At 53.3% G+C, this 20,273-nt stretch overlaps 1 protein-coding gene across 1 annotated transcript in view; it reads left to right on the top strand.

Annotated features, from left to right (window-relative positions):
• The window catches only part of SHANK2 (SH3 and multiple ankyrin repeat domains 2), a 470,853-nt gene that overhangs the window by 43,749 nt on the left and 406,831 nt on the right, over positions 1-20,273 (top strand). Inside the window, exons 7-8 of the mRNA XM_057729608.1 lie at positions 9,747-9,863; positions 19,018-19,095. Coding sequence (XP_057585591.1) covers positions 9,747-9,863; positions 19,018-19,095 — 195 coding nt within the window. The remainder of the gene's footprint in view (positions 1-9,746; positions 9,864-19,017; positions 19,096-20,273) is intronic.

Below are 20,273 nucleotides of genomic sequence, written 5' to 3'. Positions count from 1 at the left end.
CACAGCCTCCAGCTGTAGAAAGGAGGGAATGTTAGCAAGAGTGAATGTTTTCCAGAAAGGTCCAGCCTTCCAGCTTTGGCTTTTTGGCTGAAGCCGTTGCTTCTGCCTGGAATGTCGCGTCCTGGGTCTCCAGCTACCTGCCAAGGCTGTGCACAGCCCCAAAGCCCACTTTCCTGTGTTTGCAGAGTCCGTCCAAGCCATGGGCTGCGATCGCCTGCAGTTACCCTGGGCCGTGGATGGTGTCCTTACTGTCAGCTCCTTCTGGGTGGGGGGCGGGGAGTGAGCCGTTCAGGAAACACGGGGGATGGAGGGCCCAGCGTGGGCCTTGCCAGTGACCAGCTCCAGGGTGTCACTGAAGAAGGTGTCGGGAGGAGTTGCCCCTCCCCCATTGGGGTTGTCACTTGGCACCTGAGCATTGGGCCGGAGGCCGTGATCCGGGCACTAGAACTCCCAGCGGCACTGCCAGCCAGGGGTGGGGCTGCCCTCACGCATCCAGCCACTGAAGGCACCCCAGGGCCTGGAAGAGGCAAAGGAGTAGGGATGTGAGTCTCCCGCAGAGAGTCTCAGGGCTTGCATCCTTCTGGAGACACGGAAGCGGGGCGTCAGGGATTGGGTGGGAGTGAAGTCTCTGCCGTGCCTGAGATCTCCCGCGCGACACATCCTAAGTTCCGCGATGCTGTCTTCTTTTGGGTTCAGATTCATCCTGTGAAAACACCGCATTCCCAGGGGAGGGGTGGGCCATGCGGGGCTGCTGCTCGCCCTGAGAGGAGGCATGCGTGTCTCTCAGAAGAGGGGAGGGCCAGGTACCGGAGGGAGCGAGGCCGCAAAGGACCTGAGAGGCTGGGGATGGCGGGCCGAGCTGAAGGGCAGGGGCAGAGGCTCAAGGGCGCCAGCGCCACCACCACCGGCCTCCTTGACTGGGGGCCTTGCCAATCAGGGGGCACCTGGACCCCCCAGGAGGGGATCGTGTCCCCGGGATCTGCCTCCTTTAACTCAGCAAAGCAGACGAGGGCTGGAGACCCCGACAGGCCTGGGCCCCGAGCTAGACGCCGATCGTCACTGATAGGCCGCTTCCATAGCCGCTCACGGCCTGTGGCATTTGGGTGCCACCGTGAGCCACTTAGCCGAGGCGCCGGGCGTTGCAGCCACACTGCAGACCCATCCCCACCCCCTGGTACAGGTGTCACCTGCTGAGGTGCACCTGCCAGGCCCGCTTAGTGTCCTGGACCCCGAGCCCAGCCACGGATAGAAGCGGCCCGCCCTGTGGGTCTTACGTTCCCGTGGGGGCGGAGTTGGGGGCGGGTGAGAGACAACTAGATGTGAACAAAGATTACAGAGCCACACGCGCTCACACACACACACACACGTCTGTGCCCACATGTGCAGCAGGCCCGGCAGTGCTTCATGTCTCCCTAGGATGGTTCACGTAATCACCAGGCGAGGGCGGGGGTCCCTCTACTCATCTCCACTCGTAGCCGCCCTTGCTGTCAGCTCCATGGTGAATGTTAGAAGGCCAAGCCCATTGTCCCACATGGACCCACTGAGGATGTGAAAGGGGAGAGTTTCAGGCTCCTCCGGCAACTCCTGAGGGGGTCCCAGCCCTGTTGGCATGAGCAGCCCTGGGGGGCAACCCCCCCCCCGCCCCACCCTGGTGACCTGCGTGGAAGCAGGAGGCTCAGGGCCAGGAGGACCCGGGTGACGAGGAGAGGTCACCTGAGGACAGCAGCCGCATATCCTCCTTGCGACTCTCAGGGTGTCTGCACAACAGCTGCTGGCCCAGGGTACCAGGCCGAGCTGTGAGTCGAAGAAGACAGGGTCAAGCAGGGCGTCGCCCCCGGGCCCGTCCAGAGGCAGAGCTGGGCAAGGTCGCCTCCACGCCTGATGTTTCGTTTAGTGATGCATCTGAGAGCAGCTCCCATGCTCCCCCCATCCCTGGGAAAGGAGTGTCCATGCAACAGACACGTTTACTTCCAGGTTTCCTTTGAAGCCTGAGCCCTCCCAGGACATGACAGGGGCCAAAGGCATCTACCACTGGGAACCAGGTCATCCTACCTGAAAACGCCTACATTCTTTTTTTCTGTGGATGTATCCACCCTTTAGGCGTCATTACTTTTGCTGTTTTGCAGAGTTTTCTTTTTGAACTCCAACATGTGAGTTCAGAGTATAACGTCCTTAAATGTGGAACGTGAGAGGGACACAGGGAGAGCGTCTGCCCGGAGTGGTCACGGCGTTGGGACAGTGTCCAAGTCCCCAGGCCGAGCGGCGTGGACCATCCTGGGCACAGAGACGATGCCCCGGGCGACGGGACAGACCTCAGGCCTTCACTGGCACAGATGTGGGTTTTATTCGTCCCTTTCAGAGGAATCCCCAGGGACGCTGTGTTTCCACATGCCGCGCACCTGCTCCTAAGCCCCTCTGTTAAATGTAGGTTTTTCCACTCTTCAGGCTTGGCGAGGCCAGCCCACCAGGAGACGCCTGCCAGTGAGAAGGTGGTGTATTAGTCACAGCCCACCAGGCATGGCCACACGGGGAAAGCAGAGGGTGGGCAGAGCCTTCACTGTGGTTTTCGAGGGAAGGACCAGGCAAGGACAAGCAGGCTGAGTGACCTCAGCGGTCCCGGGGCACAGGGGCTGCCCTCTTGTCTGGGACCTGCCCTGGGTGGTCCACGCAGGGGCAAGGGGTCCTGAGTGTGAGAGCCCCGCAGAGGAGAGGTGGGGTGAGGACTCTGCACGGTGGGTTTGTGTTCGGGAGCCGCACTCGTGGCTGAGTCCTTTTCCATCTCTGGGAATCAGCTCTTCCTGGCAGGGCAGCCCCTCCAGTGCCAGCAGGACCCCCGATGCCAGAGCATCAGAAACACAGGACACAGGACGACAGAACGTGTTCGGCCCGCATCCAGCCCCGTATCCCCTCAGCAGGGTGGCTCTGCGCCCCGACCTTGGAGAGTTCTCAGGGCTCCCTTCTCTCCTCCCCCCCCCCCTTCCTACTTATTCTCCCCTCCCCCCTCAACCAGGCAAACATTTCACCCCATTCCTTGCCCGGCGGCCTCACAGCGTCTGACTCCCTCATCGAATGCAGGTGACAGTCGTGGCCATCTCGGCGCTTTTCTCTTGGGACGGCCGCCCTGAGATGGAGGGTGACTGGTGTGCGAGGGGTGTGGAGGGGGGCTCCCTGCCAAGATTCTGGCCCCTGAGACCCCCTGCGTGGATTCCAAGCATCCAGCACCAGAGCCACCCAACCTCCAGGGTCACTGCCCCACCCCCCAGCACCGCATTTGGGGCTTGGAGGCCTTAACCCCAGTTGTCCCATCCTGCTCCCCACCTGCGTCCCTGTCAGGGTCCGTCCACCGCCCTCTAGTGCCTGGTTTCTTGTTCAGGAAAGTCCTGCAGAAGCACCTGCGTTATCCAAGCCACTGTCTTTACCTGCTCTGCCGTGACCGTGACCGTGACCGTCAGCAGGGTGCTTAGGGAGGGACCGCACACAGTGCTGTCCCCCGGCCCCCGGATTATCAGGGCTCACATTCACCCAGCAGACGCTGTCATCACCATGTCTACGCACCCCTCCAGCAACCCGCGCAGACACGTGCGTGTCTCTAAGTTAGCTGGGCCCAGTGAGGGTGAGTGGCCTGCCTGAGGCTCCCAGCATGGCTCCTGCCGGAAGCCTGGTCCTTTGTCCAGCCTCCAGGGCTCTCAGACAGAAGAGAGCCCTAATGACAATGCACTTGTAGCAGAAAGAAGTAAAGGGCAAGTGGGTTTGCATTGTCCAGCTGGGCTGACTCTGGCCCTGCCGTCTTGGAGAAGCACCTTGGGGTTCTGGGGTCTACAGCTCCCTCTGCGTGGGCCCCGACAGCTCCTTCCCAGCCGGCTGGCTCCCCATCCTTCAGGGGATCCTGGGCACCCGCAGCCAGGTCCGCTCACAGGTGTTGCAGGCCACTTGCTTGCCTTTCCAGGGTGTTGCCCGAGGCCGGTGTTTAATTGCAAAGGGAGGCCTTCAGATCCAGCCCCCAGACCCTGCGATTGGGGCCGCCCACCCCCTGCAGGCTGGTTTTGGAAAAGCACTTTTTTGAACTCTTGTCTGCAAATGTCTTTAAGCTTGTTATTCAAATTAACCTAATTTTTTTTAATTACAAAAGAAATACCTGCTCAACATGGAATTCTTTGAAAATATGAGGAAGGATGGGAAAATACACCCAAATGCATTCCCACAGCCCAGGAACTTGGTGGATCAGATTAGGGGGGCTTCGCTGCAGTTTTAGTTGCTAAGTACTTTCATGCCCACCAGTGCATGGCCGGGCACCTAGCTCTGGCCTGAGGGTCGGGGGGTTGGCTGTCGCAGGACTCGAGCCTGTGTTACTGGGGAGGCCAAGGGCCCTGAAGAGGATGCTGTCCCCAGGGAGAGGACAGCTGCTTAGCGAAGGAGTCGGTCTCGTGTTGCCACACACCTTCGTGGGCAGCGGCGCCCATAGGACTGGCCCACGTGGGGCGTCTCACACCCTTCCTCCTTCCCTGATTCTGTCTGATTCTGTTGGGGGCATAGGTCAGAGTTCCTCCGGGAGTTGGTACCAGAGTGCACTCTGGGCTGGAACTGCAAAACCCCCTCAACATGGCCTGGGTCACCTGAGCAAGTGACTTACCCTCTCTGAGCTTCTTTGCTAATCTCTAAAGTTGGCTGAGTAACAATTCATAGAGCTCTCAAGACAGTTAAGTGACGCACTTTCCCTAGCGCCTGGCATCTCATAAGTGCTCGGTAAGTGCTGGCCACGCCCCCATTCTTGCCATCACAGTCATCCTCTGGCCATATCTGGTTTTGTCTCTAAGGAAGGATACTTGACAGTCAGAGAGCACTTAACCAATTTGTTCACAAGCCTTCACGCAGATCTCATTTGATTTCTGCAACAGTTTTGTAAAGGATGTTTTGTCATTCGGCCTTAATTCTGTTATTGGTTGCTGTTTATTATGTATCATTTTCAAATGAGTTTTAACCTTAAGGAAATTAGAATTTTGGCCACAGCTCCCTCCTGCCCCTCTTCCTCACTGGGCTCACCCCCGCTCACCCTCAGCCCTGGGCTCCAAGTCCTTGGCACTTCCCCTGACCCCACAGTAAGGGGACAGGCCCCTGGGGAGGTTCTCTGATGGTACTCACAGCGGGGTTTGGTTCTGGGTCTGTCTGTGCGGGTGCTTGGTGCATGCTAACTGTTCTGCTGTCATCCCTCCAGCTGTCTTATAAAGCACATGCAAAAGGAGAAAAGCCTAAGTGTGGTGTGGACTTAAATAATTTTGCTTGTGGCACAGAACCAAGCGGAAAGAATTTGCAATGCAATCAACTCCACATCACTCCAGTTGCATTGCACAACCCCAGGGGGCGCTGTTTCACTTGCTGTAAGTTTAGGCTTGCAGCTTTATCACAGCAGGTGTCCAGCAGATGGCAGTGAAGGGCTTGAAGGAAGGCGCACTCTTTTCCCTAGTTTACACCAAATTATGTGTTTGCAGGGGAAGCTTAGCCCAGGTGGGTGAATCCCAAACCCCAAATCTTGTGGGGGTCGACTCCAAATACCTGTACCCGGGAGATTTGCAGGCAGTAGATGTGGGGTGGAGCCACACGCACATGCATTTTCCAAATTGCATCTCAGAAAAAAATGGTTAAGCTACGTGAGTTTAAGGGGCACTGTTTTGTTTTACATTCTAGTTACCCTGTGTCCTCTGTCAGTGCTTTTCATCTGTCTCCCAAGGGACAGAAAGCCCAACACCCTTTTCAAAAAAAGGACAAAGGGTTAATTAGCACGACTCAACTTAGGGGAGAGGAATTCTTACTTTGATAAGCTTTGAGGTCTTTGTGTCAAGCAAGTACTAATTTCTTTTTTCTTTTTTAACTGTGAATGAGTATTTATTTTAATTTCAAACCTAAAGAGGAGTTGTGAGACCAATGCAGGGAACCCCCATATACCCTCCACTCAGAGACCACATTACAGTTTTTCCCACTGTCCGGATATGAGCCCTTATAGTAAAAGGATCCAGTCTGGGGATCCTGCGGGAACCCTTCTACTCTGGGAGAGTTCATCAGTCGTCCCTCAATTCTCTCAGGGCACTCCTTTCAAGGTTAAGGGGTAGTCATTTTGGAGACTGTCTCCTGATGTGAGTTTGCTCAGTGTTTCCTCATGGTGAGATGCAGGATGTGCATTTTTGCAGGAATATCTTGGAAGGGACGTGTGTTTCTGGCAGTCCTATCCAGTGGCACGTGGTGACCACTTGCTGGTATCAGCGAGTGGACCCCCTGATCGCGTGGAATCTGCCAGGTTCTCCACCATAGCTTTTCTTCCCTTTGCAGTTAGTGAGTATTTTGTGGGATCTTTAGACTGTTTTGGAAAAATCCCTTTTCTCATCTGTCACCTGCTCGTTTTAGCATCCATTGGTGTTTTTTGTCTGAGTTAAGTAATTAATTGCTAAATGGAGATTTGCTGCTCCATTCCTTGCTTCTCACACTAATTAGTTGGCTTTCTGTTATGAGGAAGTGCTTCCTCTTCTTGTTTATTTATTCACTTATTTATAGCAACATGGTTTCATGGATTTCTGTTTCAGAGGTAACCATTTGTTAATATTGTCCCACTTCGGGTCTAGGGAGCCGCGCAGGATGGCCCGTGTATGCTGTGGACACAGCCCCATCCTTTCTTGGGCACTTCCTTTCCTTCTAGCTCAACAAAGGATTCCAAGCTCATCTTGTTCTTTTCCTGCCTCGGCCCTGGAATCGGCCATCTCTGTAAGGAGCCCTGGTTCTTTTGAGTACAGTGAGTCCCCTACATACGAGCCTCCACATTGCCGACTTTCAAAGATGGGAATGCGCATTCATGTGTCCAATCATGTGAGTTAGTTCACACACGTCCGGTGTTATCTGTAAAAGTTGGATACCAAGGCTAACTTTGTTGGACCTAATGAACAAATTGGGCTTATGGATGCACTCTCAGAACTGAACATGTTTGTAGGTAGGGGACTTACTGTATAGAGTGGTATTAAGAACCCAAGATCTGGGTATTGAGTGTGCTCACTGCTGTGGGGGCTGTTTCTAATCCCAGGGCCTCTCAGGAAGGGGGGAGTTAGGGACGTACGTCCGTACACATCCACGTGCACCTACACATTTATTTTTTTGCTTTTCTCTATATTGAAAACCATGCGCTCGTGCTGATACCTCTTTTTCCTGTCCAATGCCACAGTGTAGTCAAGTTTTCTCCTGCACCAGATTAGTGACTCCCTTCTTTGACAGTGGGAAACCTGCTCCCATATTCCTTCATTTATTTACCTGTTTTCTCAGCCCCCGAAACACAGACAGCCTGCTGACCAGTCTGGCCACCACCTCGCTCAGATTCCCTTCATCCCTCCCCGTCTGCCAGGCTGCTTTCTCAGCAAGCACGGCTTCTATTGCGTAACAACCAGAGGTTTCAAAGAGGAGACGAGCAGAGATGATCCTTTAAAAGAGTGAATGGTAGCATTTAAGATTGTGGGATTACAGGGGATTTCTTATTTCAGCGCTTGTCTGAATTTTCTGGTTTTGCTTGTTTTCATACAATACGCTTGGACTGAGATGGAAAGGGAGCTGTTGAGAGATTCTTTCCCAGACACTCCGCCCAGAGTTAAAGGCTCTACTTTATCTCTTTGTGTTGGTCCTCTTGTGACCCTGAAAGCATGACACCATCCCAATGATGTAACGTAAAACCTCACAATTTCAGATTAACTGGGGGAAGGGGAAGGGTGAGTCTGGAGTGATTGTTGAGATGTTTTTACCCTAATGCAGCTCCCTTCATTTCTGACTGCAGGACAATTAAACTGTAACACAATCTTGCCTCCTGGAAGTCCTTTGGAGAGAGCTGATTAGCCAGGGCTCCTTCAAGTTAAGGAACAAAAATCCCAACTCAAACTGGTTCGGGGAAAAGTAAAATTACGCCTAGGCTCAGGTCCTGAAAAGCAGAGGCACAGCTGTAGCTGAGAGGGGTCCACGGGACATTGCCTTGGCCGTGTGTGCATGTGTGTGTGTGTGTGTGTGTGTGTGTGTGTCTTGTTTTCTCTCCCCTTCCTTTAGCTCCTACTTGCCACTTCCCTGAGTTGGTGGCCCTGTCAGCTCCGGGCTTCTGTGGCTTTTTTGCCAGCCATCCTGGAGGAAAGAGAGAACTTCATTTTCTCAGTCCTCCTGAAAAATGTTCCAGCCTTGTCTTCACAGGCCCCCGAATCACTTGGGCATCCCCAGCCCACGCCCGTGGGCAGAAGATAGAATGTTCCATGTCCGCTCCAGGCATGGGGTGGGCCAGGCCCCCAGACCTCTGGGAGCGGGGTCGGGTGGCCCCCAGAGGGAGATGCAGGAGCTGTTGCCACAGGAAGGGAAGGTGGGAGTGGGCAGGTAAAAGCAGCCTTATCTATAGTAACGATCTGCTCTGTAAACCGATGAGATGATTTTCCTGGCGGCACAGAGGTTGCAAGTGGGTGTTTCTCAGGTTTTTTTTTTTTAAGCTCATCCAGTTTACTAGTCCCCATGCCTTCCCTGACATCCCTCCTCTCTATTACTCGAGAGCTGTAGCTCTTTCTCTTGGACTGTGCAGAGGTGAAACGCCCCTCAATCTGCCTCAGTTATCGGAAAGGCAGGATTAGTGAGCGCTTCTTCCTCTGGCTACCGTGCAGCCCGACCTGGACCACCCCCAGCTGCCAGTCCTGGCCTGGCCGGCTGTCTCCTTCCCGCCTGGTGCCTCCCCACCCTCCGTGTGAGCAGTGCCGGGTCAGGACCCTGGCTTCCTGCCTTTCCTGTCTCGCCATCCGGGTTGCCGCCCCATCACAGGGACAGTGGGTCTCACGCCCTCCGCACTGCTCATTGCTGAGCCAGTGGATGGGGTGGGGTTAGTCAGATATGACTTGCTGCCCAGGGTCAAGGGTCACCCAGCATCGAGCAGCGTGCACTGGACCCTCTGCCGGACCTGGACTGCGGCCCCCAGGTCACAGTGCAGGGCCCTCCCTGCTCACTGTGAGTGGCGGGGGACGGGGAGTGGCTGGCCTGGCCCCGAGCATCACTGGGGGTCCTTTCAGGCCCCTTATTCATGTGACTCTCTGAGAATCCCACGAGGAGTAGGGTTTCCATTTACAGGTGAAGACATAGGCTCAGAGTGAAAGTTCCGGAAAACGAGGCTAGATCTGGTTGCCCCCAGAGCCTTGTCAGCTCATATATCACACATCACCCCCTAGAAGGGCTCAGGAAAGGGTGAATCACACTGTGGGGCTGCCCTCCCCCCACCCGCCGCACCTCCTTCAGGGTGGGTTACATGTGAAAGTCTTAGCGAGGCTGCCCTTGCCTGGAGGAGGACAGGCGGGGTCTCTTCCCGGGACCTTCCTGGTCCATGCACCGCTCCTGGCTGTGCTCCCGCCTCCTCTCAGGAGGGGAGTTTGGATAAACAAGGTCCAGGATGGAGCATCCTGGTTTGCGTTTCCTGCGGCAGGTCGCTGAGACCAGGGGCAAAGATGTGCCCAGGCCTCTCTGGGCTTCCCGTCCCGCGGGTCCGAATGGAAGGAACAGGGTCCCCTTCGCAGACTCCCCCATCGAACAGCTGAGCACAGTGCTCAAGCCAATCACGAGGTCCTTTTCCTCCTCCCCACCCTGACATGCGGGGCCTGGTTCAGAGCCGGGGGTGGGCTGTGGGCTGTGTTGGCCACACCGTCCGTTCCACGGGAGCTTGGTGCATCCCGGCGGCTCCCAGTTCATGGTGTGGACTGTCGTTTCAGGCCTGCAGGTACGGACACGTGCAGCACCTGGAGCACCTGCTCTTCTACGGGGCCGACATGGGTGCCCAGAACGCCTCGGGGAACACCGCCCTTCACATCTGCGCCCTCTACAACCAGGTCAGTGAGCTGGGCAGGTACCCCACATCCTCCGTAACCACGTGGGCGCCGGGGCCGGGCCGTGCTGAGCGCTTTGCAGGTGGATGTCCAGCTCCAGCTGCTGTAGCAATGTCCCCCAGACAGGGTGCCTTAAACAGCAGACGTTGAGCTCTCACAGCCCTGGCTGGACACCCCAGACCAAGGTGCCAGCCGGCTTGGTTCCAGGAGAAGCCTCTCTTCCCAGTTTGGGTTTGCATGACCCTGTCTCGCTGTGTCCTCACATGTGGAGAGAAAGAGACCTCTGGGGTCTCTTCTTCTAAGGACACGAATCCTATCAGATCAGAGCCCCACCCTCAAGACCTTGTTTAACCTAATCACCTCTGAAGACCCATCTCCAGATACAGTCACATTGGGGGTCAGGGCTTCAGCGTAGGAATCTGGGGAGACACAGACAGTCAGTGCAGAGCGGGGAGTGGTCCTCACCTGCTTCTTTGAGAATGGTTACCCCTGAGTCACAGGAGGTGAGAGGAGGGTCCTGGGATGCAGCTGCTACAGTCAGAGCTGGGCATAGAAACCCCCACAGCTGAGGGCGCAGACTCCACAGTCACTGTGTCACACGTACCCCACAGCGGGTCTCTGCTGGGGCCTGGGTGGGGGCAGGGTGGAGCTATGGAATGGGGAAGGGTGTAGCTGACAGAGCCCCCAAGACAGCTATGGTACCCCGCCAGACCCCCACGGGACCACCACGTGACACAGGCAAGCCTTACATCACTCCATGTACAAACATGTCCCCAGTGGGCTTTTTCTTTTTCATTCCTTTTTAATTGTGGTTAAATATGTAGAACATAGCAAACATTTGACTGTCTCAACTATTTTTAAATATGTGGTTCAATGGCATTAAGTGTATTCCCGTTGTGCAACCATCACCCCCATCCATCTCCAGAACTTTCCACCTTCCTGAACGCATACTCTGTCCCCATTAAACATTCACCACCCCCCAGCCCCTCTCCAGCCCCGGCCCCCACCATCAACTTTCTGTTCCTGTGAATGACGACCCCAGGGGCCTCATGGGAGTGGAATCACACAGGATTTGCCCTTTTGTGTCTGGCAGGCTTACTTCACTGGGCATCACGTCCTCAAGGTTTATCCATGTTGCAGCAGGTGTCAGAATTTCCTTCCTTTTTAAGGCTCAGTAATCTTCCATTGTGTGGATGGATCGCATTTTATCCATTCATCTGTCAGCGGACTCGGGTGGCTTCCACCTCTTGGCTGTTGTGAAGGGTGATGCTGTGAACGGGGGGGTGCACATCCCTCTTCAGGACTCTGCTTTCACTTCTTTGGGGCACACGCCCACAAGTGAAGCCTCGATGTGAACAATGTGTATAAAGCTCGCAGTCTTCTGTGTGAGATGGATTGAAAACCAAAGCCATCTGGGCTTGGGGAGCAGTGGGGCTGGGGTGTGACCTCTGTCCCCCCGGGCATGACTCCTACGTGACAGGGGACACACCCCGTGCAGTGTGACCCCTGGGCTGCTGCATGGGCAGTGAAGCTGAGAACCTCTGGTCCTGCCGGGGGGCGGGGGAGAGGCAGGAAGTCGGCAAGGGGGCTCGTGGAGGGGGTGGGAAGGGGCTGGCTTCCCGGAGCTGGGTGGGGGCACCGCTTCAGGGGGCGGTGTCAGTTTCCTCGCTGCCTGAAGTCGAGGTGGTTCCTGGACATCACTAGTGAGGGCTCCTTGCCCCTTCTTCTTTTAGTCTCCTTCTCTGATTTCAAGGACCTTGAAAGGTCTGGAGGGGAGTGAGGTGTGGACGCTCCACAGAACAGCAGAGCAAAATAGGTGTGGGAGGTCCAGCACCTGGAGGAACAGAGGGGAAATCATGGATTATAGTGACTGGGGGCTCCTAAACTGTGGCACTCAGCTTGTCCTCTCTCTGCCATCCAACCCAAAGCAATGATTCCATCTTTTTGAGTGAAATCTCCAGCCTTTGCCTACATCCAGGTCCTTTCCCTGCTCACTCCATGGCTACTGCATCCAAGTCCCCTCCACCCACTCTGTAATCCCACTTTGCTTCTATCTATTAAACCCTCCGAGATTCTTTACCCTGAAAAACCCCTATGCATCCTTCAAAACCCAATTGAAATATCCTGCCCTCAGCCAATCCTTTCCTTGTTGAGCCCCTGGTAGAGTGAGTTGTACTTTTCACTCTGCAGCCCTTTGCAGTACAGCCAGGGTGAACTGCCCAGGATCAGGTTGTTATTAGGCCTTACCTATGGGCATCCCCTCCCCACTTGGGCCCATCTTCTCAGGGGTGTAAACCAGCATCTTTCAGGGTGTCCCCTGCTCCTGGCACAGGAGACCAGCTTAGCTGATAGGGCTGGGGAAGCATTTCAGCTTGACTCCAAGGAGTATTCTGATTGCTGCTGGCTAGCTCCTCAATGAAAGCATATTGATGAGATTTGCACGCAGCTGGGGCCCTAGGCATTTGGATGTTGGAATGGCTTTATGAGCATGGAAAGAGCTTGCTCGGCTGCACTAGAAAAAACACACATCATGAGCTTTGGCTTTGGCTGGCAAAACATCTGTGCCAACATGTGCTTCTTAATTATCGCCTTAGAGGGGAAAAACATTCCTTAATTTTCCCCAGCAGATTTTAAGCATATTTTATCATGAAAAAAAAAAAAAAAGCAAACAAACCAGAAAACCATGCTTTCTGTTTCTTGAAATAATAGTGGACAAGATGGTCTTTGAACATGGAACCTTTTTATCAGAAAAGGTCAAGACATGTTGGGAGTCTGTCTTCTGAGTTATTCATGGGGCTGGGTTTGGCTGATGTCACTCTTCACCTTCCAGATCTGTCCCTGCCCTTGGCTGATGGCTGCGGGAGGGCCCAGAGCTGCTCAGGGCTCTCAGGAAGACCCCTCCCCTTCCGGCCTTAGGTTAGAGGGTCCAGCAGACTTTTTCCTGTAAAGAGTCACTTAGGAAATATCCCGGCTTTTCAGACCACGTGGAATTCTTCACAGAGACTCAAGCCTGCTGCTGCAGTGTGAACTCAGCCACAGATGATATGCAGATTAATGTGTGGCCATGCGCCAACAAAACTTTATTTATAAAGCAGGCAGCAGGCCAGTTTAGCCTGTGGGCCCCGGTTTGCCAGGCGCAGGCATAGAAGGCTGCACCTGTCCTCTCACTGGACGTAAGTTAAGGACAGACTCCCTGCTTCAGGGCTGAGTGCCTTCCTCCCAGTGTGCCCGGGAACCCCTTTGGGGCGTGAGAGCTGTCCCCTCTCCAGGGTCCCGGGACCTTTGGGGCCAGCCTGCTGCTGTCCAGCGCCACCCCTCTGCCTCTCTGCGGCAGCATGGTTAGTAATGCCTTTGCTGGCACCTCCCGTTGTGGGCACCCTGCTTTGCATTATGTTCCGGAGGCCATCGTGGAGGGTCACAGACTGGTGCTTGGTGGCCCCACGGCCGCTGGACAGCATGTCCAGTTGGGAGTTGGCGAGTGTTTTGAGATCCAGCCTCACGAATCCCTCGTGCCCCTCCTTGGGATGCTAGCGTGACCTTTAGTCTTTTCCCTCAGGCTCCCCCTAACTGTTGAGGCATCTCATTGATGCAGTAAGAGAAACCGGTCCAGACAGCATCTCAGGGTGACTCAGAGATGCACAGCTCTGTACACACAAGCTTCCTTGTAATGAACTGTCTGAGAGGGATGGAGGGAGGGATGGAGGGTCCCCCAGCCCTTGTCTGGCATGCCCAGCAATAGTACCTAATCTGAAGCCCTGTTCTCCTCGAGTCACCAACGTGCTGGCCTCCTCGCTGTGTCCACTTTCTCTTCCTACACACGTGGGATTGCGTGGCTGTGTGAGGCCGGGCTCAGGGCCAACAAAAGAAACCGCTGTGCAACTTCAAGCAGAAAGGGGTGTCGTACACAGCACTCCGGGGAGTAATGTTGAGAAATAGACTGTCCCAAGTGTGGGGACATGGTGCCTTCGGGCCAGGATAGGAGTTAGGGAAAGGGGTTAAGAAGCAGCCTCAAGGTAGAGTGGCAATGCAGGGAGACATGGCAGTCTGGGTTTCATAAAATCCCTCCTCTGTAATGTGGAGATAATTATACCTAACTCTCAGGGTTGCTAAGAGGTTTAAAATAGAAAACAAACATATGGTATGCCTGGCACACGGTAGATTTTCAGTAAAAGTGGCTATAATGATGGTGACAGTGATGGTGGTGATGGTGGTGATGATGGATGGTGACTATGGTGATGGTGATGGTGCTGGTACTGCTGTTGATGTGATTTACAGAGCTTCTCATTAAATGTGAAAGCATCAGGTTTATGGATTGATAGTGTGTTTTATCAATTTTAGGCAAACCTCATCTGTACACTTCCAGTAAAACACACGATATTCTCTTCTCTTATGAAATCAACTAATTAGGGCTTTGATTGTAAGCAGCAAATTGCATCTAATCTGCCGACTCCCTCTGTCTGCTGCTGGCTTTCCAGAGCCCCAGAGGGAGGGATGCAGCCTGGTGTTTGTTTTACCTCCCTGGATAATGAAGGAAGGGAGGGAGTTTTAAATATCAAAGGTTACTAGGCTGGGGCAATTTGTCTGGAAGATAGAAAGATAAACCTGCCTCTCTGGAGCAGGCCTCTTGATTCTACTGAGAGCCAAAGTCAAAAGAGACAGGCTGTGTTCTGTTTGTGTCTCTGTGCCCCTCCTGCATCCCACAGAGCAGCCGCCAGCAGGGTAGCTGATGGGGGCCTCGGTGGGGTCCATCGCAGGTCTAATCATCCCCTGGGCATTCAGGGTGTGTAGAAAGGTGTCCACCCGGTCCTTCCCCTTAGATCTCCCCAACGAGCCTTGCTGGCTACTGTTGGTTTTCATTCCCTGTACAGGCCAGGAGATGCAGGCTTGGTCCAAAGCAGCTTAGCTGATAAATGACAGAGCTGGGCTTCGAAACCCACCCTGTATTTCTCCTCTCCTAGGTTTTGGGGACACGTTCCTATAACCCCTTGGTTGAGGGGAGGATGGGGCTCCAGTGGGCACAAGTCAGGCAAAGGTGTGTGCCACGGCAAGTGTGCCACAGCGTGTGTGTGCGTGTGTGGGGTGTGTGGTCTTGGGGCACCGCCCTTCTAAGGTGACGGGTTCCAACCCTGCTCTGGTGACATCAACGTCCCAGCTCTTTACACTTTACCATTTTACCGATTGCATGCATCTCGGCTTTTCTTGGGTTTATGTCTACCTGGACAGGCTCATTTCAAGGGGTCATTTAAACCAGAAACGAATTCCTGATGTATAATTTGGAGTACTGAGTAGTTCACGTCTGTGACACTTATGTGAAGATGCCCTCCGTGCAGTGGAAACGAGAGCTCCAGGGAGCACTTGGAAATCCGGAGTTAAGGCCGGGACCCTGGGTCATTTGGGGCAAAGCGGTCAGAGCATCGGTCTTGGCCCCTCCTCCGTCATCAGGCCACGTGCGCATGCTCAGAAGCTGCAGGAGTTGAGACTCTGGGATAAAATGACATGACCTGGGCCTTCACTGGCCTTCAGTCCACTTGCAGGAATGCCTGGGACTCTTCTTTTAAACCCTGGGTTTAACTGTACCCCAAACGTGAAAGATGTGTTTGCGGAGCACAGTACATCTTTACGAACTTTCTTAAATTCTTGTAGGTACACAGAGCAGTGCACGAACACACGCTCATGGAAAAGGTGAAAACAGTGTAGACAGAGTCTCAGATTTGCCTGCAGGTCCCACCCCTAAGCCATGGTGTGGGTCGTGCCCATTATCTGAACCGGGGCACGACCTCACACCCTCACGCTGCTTCTGGACACAGCAGGGCTCCTGGAGAATGTTTCCTTCCACCATCTTTTTCTGTCCTAACCTCTATCTCCTCTTCACACCACCCCACGGGGGCTGCCCTCACTCCCGCTGGCCCCGTGTCCCTCTGCCCCTCCTTGGGGACTCACCTCAAAGTGGTCCCTGGGCTGTCTCTTCTCCCATTGAGGTCCACGTGGGCAGCCTCTGTCCAGGCCCGTGCAGGGTGTGCCCCCCCAAGTCTGCAGTGACCCTCACAGCCACCCAGGTGTACATCTGAAGCCGCAGGAGCCCCGCAGCCCAACAATAATCTTTCCCCGCAGGACTCAGGTCTGCACCACTCGATGCGAGCAGTCCCCACCCTATCTGAGCCTCCTCGACGGTGACTCAGAGAACGAGGGTCCCTCTGCCCCGGTGCCTGTTTGCTCTGTGCACAAGTGGTCTTGTTAATGTCATCATCGTGCAGTGGACGCCCTCACCCAGGTCACGGGGACCAGGCAGCCCCAGCCGGGCTTTGCCACACGCGGCTGTGCTCGCAGTCACGGAGTGACCTTCCTGCCTGAGTTCTCGGCAGGCGTGCTCTCCATCTCTGTCTCCCTCTGTCTCCCTTGGTCTCTGTCTCTCTCTTGGTCTCTGTGTCTCTCTTGGTCTCTCTGACTCTGTCTCTCTCTCTCTTACTTTTCTAGTACCTGACACCTTTATTGAGATATAACTCACACACCATGCAGTTTGTCTATCTAAAATATGCAATTCAGTGTTCTTCAGTCTATTTCCACAGCTGGCTGACCATCCCCACGGTGGCTATTAGAACATTTTCATCACCGCAAACTACTCCGCAGCCCTCCCTTGCACCCCCCCCAACTCTGGGCACCACTCACCCGCCTTCTGTCTCTGGATCTCCAGCTTCATCTCAGGCCTGCTGTTCCTCCCAGTCCTCCGGCCTGTGCCGTGTGACCCGGCCTCGGCCCTGCCCTTCCCGGGACAGCGGGTCCCCTCGGGCTGGGGTGGGGCTGCTGGCCTGGCCTCGTTCCCGGGCGGGAACCCTGGGCTGTGGCTTCATTTACTGTTCATTCAGCAGTTACTTACCAAGTGTCCGGCCTGGGTGACCACACCTGTTGCCTGTGCTCTGGACTCTGTAGGTGGAGGTGGACCAGGGTGATGGGTCCAGGGTGGGGGTTTGGCCGCGACTTGCACTGGGGCCCCGGCGCGGAGGCCTGTGGGAGACGGAGCAGCCCCGCTGAGAGAGGCACCTGCCCCTGCAGTGCCTCTAAACTTCTTCCCAGAATGTAATCTGCTCATCACAGCAGCCCAGCTGCGCCAATCAGGCAACGTGTCCACATCGCCACTGCTTCTAGACCCGTGTGCTTCCACTTGTCTTTTTTTTTTTTTTTTTGGCCGTAGCTTGTGAGATCTCAGTTCCCTGACCAGGGATTGAACCCGGGCCCCGGCAGTGAGAGCCCGGAATCCTAACCACCAGGCCACCAGGGAACTCCCTTCCACGTGTCTTTTTAATCTGTGGGTATTTGTCCCCACCCTCCCATCCTTTCAAAAGGGTTGGCCTCTCGGGAGAATAGTAGATAATAAATGGACAGGCACAGATTGATTTTCATTGTACGAATACAAGAAATGACTGTTGGTTGCCTTTTAAAAACATTAGAGGAACTTCCGTGGAGGTTAGGTGGTTGGGACTCTGCACTTCCATGGCAGGGGTTGCGGGTTCGATCCCTGGTCGGGGAATTAAGATCCCGCGTGCCGCGCATCAAAGTCCCCCCCAAAAAAATTAAAATTGAAAAAAAATCAAAAACGTAAGTACAGAACATAATAACAAAAGATTCCTCCTGTTCACGCCCTCATCCTTTTCTCCTCCCTGAGAAAGTGAAGCCCGTTAACTGGTAACATCTTTCCAGAGATATTCTTTGCTTTCGATAATATAGGCTTTAAAGTGTAAGTGAAATGAAGCTATATGATTGTTCTGAGACTCACATTTTCTACTTGGACCTTCTAGGATGTTTTTCTTGTCAGTTTCTATCGGTCTGCCTTGTTTTTTTGCTACCACTACCTCGGCAGAGAACGTTTTATGGAGAACAGTATGGAGGTTCCTTAAAAAACTAAGAATAGGGGACTTCCCTGGTGGTCCAGTAGTTAAGATTCTGTGCTCCCAATGCAGGGGGCTGGGTTCAATCCCTGGTCAGGAAACTGGATCCTGCATGCCACAATGAAGATCCCGTGTGCTGCAACTAAGACCCAGCAGAGCCAAAAAAAAAAAAGAAAAACCCAAAGAACAAAAAAACGAAGAATAGAGCTACCATATGATCCAGCAATCCCCACTCCTGGGCATATATCTGGATAAAACTATAATTTAAAAAGATACATGCACCCTAGTGTTCTTAGCAGCACTGTTTACGTTATTTACAATAACCAAGACATAGAAGCAACCTAAGTGTCCATCAACAGATGAATGGATAAAGGTTTGATATATATACAATGGAACGCTAGTGGCCATAAAAATAATGACATAAGGCCATTTGCAGTAACATGGATGGACCTAGAGATTATCATACTGAGTGAATTAAGTCAGACAGAGAAAACCAAATGTCATATCACTTATATGTGGAATCTTAAATATGATACAAATGAACTTATTTACAGAACAGGAAGAGACTTACAGACATAGAGAACAAGCTTATGGTTACCAAAGGGGAAAAAGGAGAGGGGGGTAAATTAGGAGTTTAGGATGAACAGATAACACTACTATGTATAAAATGGGTAAGCAACAAGGACCTGCTTATATAGCACAGGGAACTATATTCAATATCTTGTGATAACTTATCACAGTAAAGAATCTGAAAAAGAATGTATGTGTGTATGTATGTGTAACGGAATCACTGCTGTACACCTGAAACATTGGTTAATCAACTATACTTCAATAAAAAGTTGTTTTGTAAAAAAAAAAAAGGATTCCCACTTTCCCTTATTTTAGAACATTCTTGCCGTCTCCGAGTTTTCTCTTCCTTTCTTTCCTTTTGTACTTTACTTGCAGTCTTTCCGTTATTACATATTTTGTACACAGGCTCAAAGCTCTCTGTAGATACTCTTTAAAAAGTGGAATCCCTGGCCGTGGGGTACATTGTATTTAAATGTTTATAGATTCTGCTGAGTCTCTATCCAAAGTCTTTGCAGCAGTTAAGCTTCCGATGACAGTGGGCCCGGCCATCCACCTCCTGGCCCCTCCGACAAACAAAAACGCCCTCCTGTTGACTCTGCATTTTCATTTCTCTGAACTCCTGTGAGCGCGCCCTGTGAACGGGCTTCTTTGGAGGATGCCTGTACCACCAATTTGCAAACAGATTTCTTCTTCCCTCTGTGCAGGACAGCTGTGCACGCGTGCTGCTGTTTCGGGGTGGAAATAAGGAACTGAAGAACTACAACAGCCAGACCCCATTCCAGGTAAGCGGACGTCTCAAACCCCCTGAGACGCCGTGCCGCGTTCCCACACATCCTCTCTGGGTGTTGGTACGAGCTCAGCCCTTTCGTCAGGGACGGGGTCTGTGTGTGGAGCTGTGGCCCTATTTCAGCTCTCCTGGCCACACCAGCTCCCTTCTGATTACACCAAAGAGCATCACTACTGCAGCGATGCCTCCAGATGGGCGGGTCATGACAGCAGCTGGGGAAAGGTAGCAGAGACGTGGATGCTGTTCGTGGCCGCCGTGGGCAGTGTTGGCTTCGTGCCCATCCTGTGAACAGGGGGATCTTAGTGAGAATCTCCCGGGAGGGAGCTGGCTTGCCGTCCATCCAGCTGTCCCCTCCGACCCGACCTGCTGTGCTTGGTGGAGGGTGAATGACCCCGTTGTGAGTGGCTGCAGGGTGACGCAGTGGAACGAAAAGCCAGGGTCCTGATTTTTTAAATTGCGGTAAAGTATACATTACACAACGTGTACCATCATGGTCACATCAAAGTGGACAATTCAGTGGCCTTGAGCACATGCACAGGGTGGTAGCATCACTTCTGTGTACTTGAGAACTTTTTCATCACCCCAAGGAAAGCTCTGTACCCACGGAGAGTCACCTGTGTCCCTCCCTCCTGTGGCCCCTAGACAACCACTCATCTGCTCACTGTCCCTGTGGATGGCCTCTTCTGGGCATTTCTTGTGGATGGAATCATACCATAGGTGGTCTTTTGTGTCTGGCTTCTTTCACACAGCACTGTGTTTTCAAGGTCGTCCGTGTTGTAGTGTGTATCGCTGCTTTGCCCTTTTTTATGGCTAATATTCCATTTTAATAAACATAGAGCTCATCGAATTTTGAGGCAGCTGGCCAGATGGTTTAGGATGGAAACAACATGATTTTTGGCTAAGTTATAGAAATGCATTTTCATCCTAAACACAGTCAACCCTCTCCATGCGAACTGAACATTGAGGTGACCGCAATTGTTTTTATTTGGAAATAATGTTTACATCTTACTGAGCTGAGAGGGGCCTTTCATGTAGACCTGGCTTCCACAGGCGACGTGACTAATCCTCTCCTTAGATGTTACGAATGTAGACCGGCTTGATGTCTCGAAAGTGAACCAGTTCTGTCCCTAATCTGGGCTGGATATTTAGCAATCACCATTAACAAGTGCGCCC

This window comes from Hippopotamus amphibius, chromosome 3 (genome assembly GCF_030028045.1).
Source record: "Hippopotamus amphibius kiboko isolate mHipAmp2 chromosome 3, mHipAmp2.hap2, whole genome shotgun sequence".
NCBI classification, from domain to species: domain Eukaryota; kingdom Metazoa; phylum Chordata; class Mammalia; order Artiodactyla; family Hippopotamidae; genus Hippopotamus; species Hippopotamus amphibius.
Note: the sequence above shows the minus strand (reverse complement) of the source record. Positions and strands in the feature narration are given on the sequence as shown.